General features: G+C 35.4%; 1 protein-coding gene across 1 annotated transcript; it reads left to right on the top strand.

Moving 5' to 3' along the window:
- The first annotated feature begins 317 nt into the window (after window positions 1–317).
- LOC143464548 (DBH-like monooxygenase protein 1 homolog) lies at window positions 318–6556 on the top strand. Its single transcript, XM_076962383.1, has 15 exons — window positions 318–499; window positions 764–874; window positions 1470–1622; window positions 1764–1857; window positions 1941–2122; window positions 2263–2340; window positions 2468–2572; window positions 2873–2972; window positions 3185–3354; window positions 3427–3521; window positions 3706–3862; window positions 4018–4160; window positions 5235–5340; window positions 5671–5769; window positions 6147–6556. Exons 1-15 carry the CDS (start codon window positions 335–337, stop codon window positions 6264–6266), a joined length of 1878 nt encoding a protein of 625 aa, XP_076818498.1. The 5' UTR covers window positions 318–334; the 3' UTR covers window positions 6267–6556.
- Window positions 6557–6697: the final 141 nt, after the last annotated feature.

The raw sequence follows: 6697 nt of genomic DNA, 5'->3' as shown, positions 1-6697 counted from the left end.
AACATAAGCCGCGAGGCCAAACATTTCATAAACTCGATCGTCATGTCTACAAAGGAACAGAGTTATTTACGACAAGATTAGGGCAGAAAAAAACACCCTAACACTAATACTTTCATTTTACTGCAGCAATGTTAGCTACATAGCTTACGTGTAATGTTTTGTGAAGTTTGGTAACCAGTCAAGCTCAAATTTCTTTATGTTTAAGTCGTAGCTTGTACAAAGCAATGAATAAACAATATTAATTGCAATGGTAAAATCCATCAAAAATACTTTCCTTCTTTTGATGTTTGTTTGTTTGTTTGTTTGTTTGTAGGAGTAAAGTAAGAAGAATAGAATGAAGATATTACTTAAATTCTTAATAACTTTTAACTTGCAAATATTTGCTGTAAACGCGCAAGTAATAGAGCCCAGCGAGGAGTTTCCATATGACGAATATTTGGATCCGATACAACAATTTAGAATGTTCTGGAAAGTTGATGAACCTTTTATAACATTCGAGGTTAGTAAAGTCATTGTTCATCAGAGAGAAGACGTGAAAAGTATTTTCCGACATACTTTAAACAAGCTTTTACAATAAGTTTAAACAAGCTTTTTCGAGAGCAAACCGTATACCGGTAAACTACTACAGTATTGTACTTATAATAATATGGTTGCAACACGAAAGCATTTTTCATACCAAATGTTAATTGTTAACTTAGCATGTAGTGCATAGTATAGCTCAGCTGTGCATAAGCTTTACCTAAGGTTTTTCTTTTGTTTGTAGCTGCACGTTCAAACAACAGGTTGGGTTGGAATAGGGATTTCTCCGGACGGAAGAATGGCCAACTCGGACATCGTTGTGGGATGGGTGAAGGATGGAAGAGCACACTTGACGGTGATTATATAGGAGTATTATTAGGCCTATTTGAGAAAATATTCAAGAAGTGAAATTTCAAAATAAACTATAGTCACAACAGAGTTGTAAACGGGCCTTACATAAATATTGTTAACTAGAGCTCGAAAATTTCTTTGAAGCCCAAATTAAGTCCGAAAGTTAATTTTACTGAATGGTCAACGTCATAATTTGATGCCGTTCTCAGACTGTTATCTTTTTCTAAGTTTTACGATTTGCTCTCAGCGGGAGGTTTTTAGCACTCTTCACGCATGCGCATTCGTGTAAAAAGTGAAATTACGAAGCAAATGTGGCAGAGTGTTTGTATTAATTTAAGCCCGAATCTGGTCCGGTTTTTTTTAAAGTTAAACCCGCGCGAACCCGACCCAAAAAGCCCGACCGGACTCAGAGTCACAAAAATATGTGACTATAGAATCATACTGTGACAGCACTTAGGTATTTAAATGAATCTATAGCTTCCTCCGGAGTTATAGGTCTAAGCCCACTGCACGAGTTTTTAAAGCTTTAAACTGCACAAACTATGCAGCAGTTTTAAAAGTTTACGGTACAAGTAGTTAGATCACTGTTTACCATTTAGGATAGGTTCAGCCCACCTTACGGAGGTTATCCGCCAACGGACCGTGAAGAAAACGTCGAGCTACTGGCTGGCAGGGAATGCGATGGATTTACCATAATAAAGTTTCGACGACAGCTTGCTGCATGCGAGGACTACCACGACCGGCCAATAACGGTGAAATAATATACTCTGGCGACGACGAGTCATCCTCGATTCTTATTGAACATTTATTCCTTACCTATTTTATCATGGAATGACACGGAAAGTGCCAGGGCAAGGCACGTAGCCTACTCCATATTTTTACTTCTGTTTCAGGAAGCAACAGTCAGAATGTTGTATGCCTTTGGAGTTAACGATCCTCATCTTTCTGATTTATTCTTCACCGACAAACATCGATTTGAGAACAGAGGTTAGCCTTACTTGTTCTGATGAATCTGGTGTTCAGGCGACGATTTATATATAAAAACATGAAAATTCATACACTTGTAACAGGTTCCAAAAGTGTCCTTCTTTTGGCAAAACAACCAGTCCAACCCCGTGAAGTTCAGGAAGATCCATCACTGGAAACATTGGAGTTGCGAAATGATGGAATAGAGTTTCCTGTCGATCAAACATATTATAAATGTAGACTTTTTCAGTTGCCTTCGTTTCCTTCAAAGCGTCACATCATAAAGGTAAAGTCTGGCATTTAAAATGTTTAAAAAATCCGTCGGAAGTTTTGTTGGACGTTTATGTACATTCTAATTAGCAGGTATACTTTAATTAAGTTATTATAAATAGATTGTCGTGAAAATTAAAATATTTTTTTCTGTAGATGGAACCGTTGATTAATCCTGAAAATCTCTTCAATGTTCACCACATGATTCTTTATCTTTGCCCAGAAGTTTTGCGGGTAATTTTAATTTTGTAGACTTTTGTAGCCTTTCAAATGATTGTAGATCTCTTCTTACCCGACAAACTCCTTTCAACGTCTTGCTTTTGTCAAGAAAGGGTTTTTTAAGTATAAATATATTGTTAAGAATCCGGCAAACATTGGAAGAAGTTGTTCTTGTTACTCGGAAGATGCTTTTCCTGACATCTTCAACTGTATCACCCTCCTGTATGGATGGGCGGTGGGAAGTGGAGTAAGTACCAAAAAAGAATGATTAAGCGTTTACTCACTATTAAAAAAGCAAAAAAGTGCCGACGCCACGCTACGCCGCCGTCTGAATGAAAGATAAAAGGATTTTACCATGCTAGGCTGCTAAAGTTCAAAATCACTCGAGCATAGCAATAGCATGACGTATAGGTATTGGGCACGCCTTTCTTTGTCTTTTAAATGGTGATCAAAAAGCTCTACCAAAAAGACTCGAAATGCTTAAAGTAAGTTTTGCAATTAAACAAAATTTAGGCAGAATAAGCAAAAATGTCTCCATCCGTTTCAGCCCGTGTTTCTTCCCGACGACGTTGGGTTTCCGGTCGGGGTACCCGGAGAGTCGACTTTTGTTTTGTTAGAAACTCATTACGACAATCCTTCCCAGCAAGGTACTTTTATCATTTTAATACCTTGGAAGTTTCCTTTTCACCATACAAGGTTTCATACCTTGGAGGGAGAAAGTTTTAATTCTACCGTGACGGTGATAAAAATTGTAAACAATTCTTTGGGGTGAAATTTACCCCACTTCTGATTTATACGTTGACTGTTCATGAAGAACTAATACAGTTTTCTTGTAGTTAAGTAAATCTTATTGTTGCAGTAATTCTTGACACTTCCGGAGTAAAGTTTACTTACACAACAAAATTAAGAAAATACGACGCTGGAATATCACAAATTGGCAATGTTTTTGTCGGCTTGGAACTTGTGATTCCCCCAAATACGGATTCCTTTAAAATTTACGGACAGTGTCATTCTTCATGCATTGAATCGGTAATAAATTTACTTCATGTTGAACGTCAGGCATGAAATGGCTCAATATTCAATGGTACTTTTTGTATAAAGGTTATGAATGAGACTGGAGTAGACCAAATCAATATCACGGCTGTAATGTTACATTCTCATTTGGCTGGAAGAAAAATGAAGCTACGTCATATAAGGTTGGTGACTGGTAATTTAAAGTTGAATATATGGCCTTTAAGTATATACTGTTTATGCCTATATACTGTACTAAGTACAGTGTACTTATTATATCATCTTTACAGTAGTATTTGGCAGTTTGTACAATGGATGTGTTGTATTATTAACTTAAAGTCGCATTTAAAAAAATATTTCTATTACTAGAAATGGTACAGAATTACCTCCCATCACAAATGACCAATCTTACGATTTTAACTTCCAAGAAACAAGGGTTATTTCTCCTGAGCGAGTCGTAAGGAAAGGAGACGCACTTCAGCTTGTCTGTGATTATTCGAGTCGTGGTAGAGAGGGTTTAATCAAGGTGTTTTAGTTGCAAGCTATACTTGAATTTTTTGCTTTGAATCTTTAAAGACGTATACAACGAACACCAAGTTGACACGGTTGTTGTTACGTGCAGTTTTCCCCACCATCAACAGTTATTAACTAATTCCACTTTTATTTTGTCTTTATTTCCAGGGAGGTTATCGAACCACAGAAGAAATGTGTTTGGCCTTTGTTTTGTATTATCCTCGTATTTCTCTGGGAACCTGTGTGTCAGGGCCGGTGAGAGGTTCGAGTGTACGCTTCCTGGGAGGAATCTTAGGGTATACCAATGTTCAGTAAGTATACACTATATTGGCACCAGAGATGAGGTACTTTATTCGAATAAATGCAAGATTTACCGTTAGTAATCAGTTGATTATTCGATTTTTAGGGTAGCAAAGTGAAAAATAATCTATTTATTTCTAATAATTCTGCTGTTATCTCAAATTGTAATCGATTTTCAAGTCATATATAACGATTAACTTTCAACCCACCTAGAATTTAATCGTTAACTGCTTGGCAGTTTGGCGCGGTCAAAAATCAATAATGTTATTTTTCAACACTTTATAGACCGCAAACCAATCACGCATCTTTCATTGTAGCGACTAATGCCATTAACGCATCATAATAACGTAAATCTAGAACAACTTCCACCACATAATTGCGAAATATAACGGCAAAACTATTTAGACTGGTTCGGTTTACGGACGTTCATTTATATTCTACAAAATATTTAAGATTTCCTGCGCAGAGTTTTTTAGGTTTGAAATATGTAAAACCTGTCGCAGTCACTCAAAACTTAGTAATATATTTCATGTTATTTCAAAGCTAATGTAACAATTTTCTAAGTTGTTTTGGATTTTTAAATATCGCTTTACTAGTTTACTCTATTGATTGTTCGATTAACGTTCTTGAAGTAATCATCCAAGCTCTGAAAAGTGTATGAAACGTAATCGATCTAATCGTCCAAAACATGCAGTTTATTCTCTTTAATTGACCAAAATCTTAGAAGACTTAGAAAAATCGATTCTTTAATCGAATATTGCCTGGTTTTGGGCGTAATTGTCCGATTTATTTGTCACATTATTCAAAAAAAGCAATTACAAATCGGATAAAACCATTTATGTTAACGTTTACTCGATTACTTGGTATAGACGTAATGTCGTAATCAATCCGAACTTTGATTGGCACTTCTATGTACAGCTTTAGCAATGGTGGTTAATTCGGCTCAACATTAAGGCCCTGAAAATAGATGTTATTGCAAAAATATCATGCTTTAACAATGCAAATTACAATAGTTTTTATCTTGCATGCCCATCTAAATGTCAGTATAGTGTTTATAATTATATAGACTTAGTGTTTTAATGCAGGCCGACAAGTCCAATACGTAACGCGTTTGAAATTGGATTTGATAAATTTGTTATCACTGAACCTCAGGAAAAGGCAAACACAACTTTGGATGTGGCAATCAATAACGTAAGGTCATTTATTTAAATCTATTAATTTATGACGTCTTTTTGGTTTTCACGTCCAATTTTAGTAAATTTAACGTTTTATTGGTGTGCATATAGTAAAACACCGTTAAGTCACACTTGCTTAGCACAAAAGTTCCGATAAAAATACCCCGGTAAAATGCCAATTGTAATATCACTCGTAGGCTACCAATTTCGGATAACTCAAATTTCGATAACCAAAAAGGAGTTTTTGATTTCCTTCAGACTCGATTTAACAGGTTTCACTAAATTTCATTGTTTATAGTACTTTGTTCTATGTTGGTTAATAGCCATAATGAATATAATTATTCAGTATCCTTGGACCAAACAATTGGCAGACGGACTGAGCGCTGCACTGGAGAACAGTCCACAGCAACAGATTTGTGATAGCCATGGACTTCTAAGTGGACGAGTGAGTACAAAGGAAATAAACTACGAGACTTATCAACTTAATTTAAATGGGAAATGCAACCTTATGACATGCGAAAATGCATTGGAACAGTAGTACAGTAACCATATTAATCATTGGAAAACAACTGTCTTACCTGCACCGTAAACGATATACAAACTGATACCGACAGTTACTAATTTCGAATACCGCTTTTTGATTTGTTACAAACACACCTCAAAGCTGCCGTCGTGAAAAATTTAATTTCTTGTCCTTCACAACTAAAACACAAGGTTGCAAAGTAGGCTACCAGTAGAAACCAAAGCAATTTTTATCATAAAATTTTGACATTTTTGCTGTGATGTTTTTTGTTTCAATTGATTTCTGTTGTTGTGTTACAGCAAACATACAATACCGGTCCAATTACAATTGATGAACCGTTTTCAACTAGCGAAAATTCGTGTGTGGCGCCGTCCAGCGGTTTTGCAACAGAGCTTTCAGAACAAATCTGTAGTCCATGAAATTTATTTACGAAGATGGTTATCTATATGCACCAACCAACACAAGAAGTTGAGAAACATAAACATCAAGAAATACTGATTCTATCCAACAATCCTCTGGTTTTCTTTATGAAAATTATGGCGTTAATAAATTTACTTGTTGTTTAACTTGTATATCTCTATGTTGTAAATGATATAAAAAACATGTTAATTTCTGTTAGTGTAATTAAATGGCAAGGATTATGAAAATTTTTTTGTATTTAGGGCTAATTTTTGAGCAGCTGGTTATTAAATTGAAAAACTGAAGACATTTTAATTTTCTCTTATTTGTTCTCAAAAGTCACCACAAAGACAAGAATACACAAAATTTATGAAATTTTATATTTAGACATGGAATTATTTCTACCACTAATTGTATAATCGTTTTGACAAACAAACGCGCAAAAGTTTTG

The sequence above is a fragment of the Clavelina lepadiformis genome, chromosome 7 (assembly GCF_947623445.1).
Source record: "Clavelina lepadiformis chromosome 7, kaClaLepa1.1, whole genome shotgun sequence".
Classification (NCBI taxonomy): Eukaryota; Metazoa; Chordata; class Ascidiacea; order Aplousobranchia; family Clavelinidae; genus Clavelina; species Clavelina lepadiformis.
This window is presented reverse-complemented; position numbering and strand designations above follow the sequence as displayed.

Excerpts from the sequence above, each read along its gene's own strand:
- LOC143464548 (XM_076962383.1), top strand. The coding sequence starts at position 335 with ATGAAGATATTACTTAAATTCTTAATAACTTTTAACTTGCAAATATTT. Across the intron at positions 1,858-1,940 it reads ACATCGATTTGAGAACAGAG|GTTCCAAAAGTGTCCTTCTT; the intron begins GTTAGCCTTACT and ends CACTTGTAACAG. Across the intron at positions 5,341-5,670 it reads TGGATGTGGCAATCAATAAC|TATCCTTGGACCAAACAATT; the intron begins GTAAGGTCATTT and ends ATAATTATTCAG.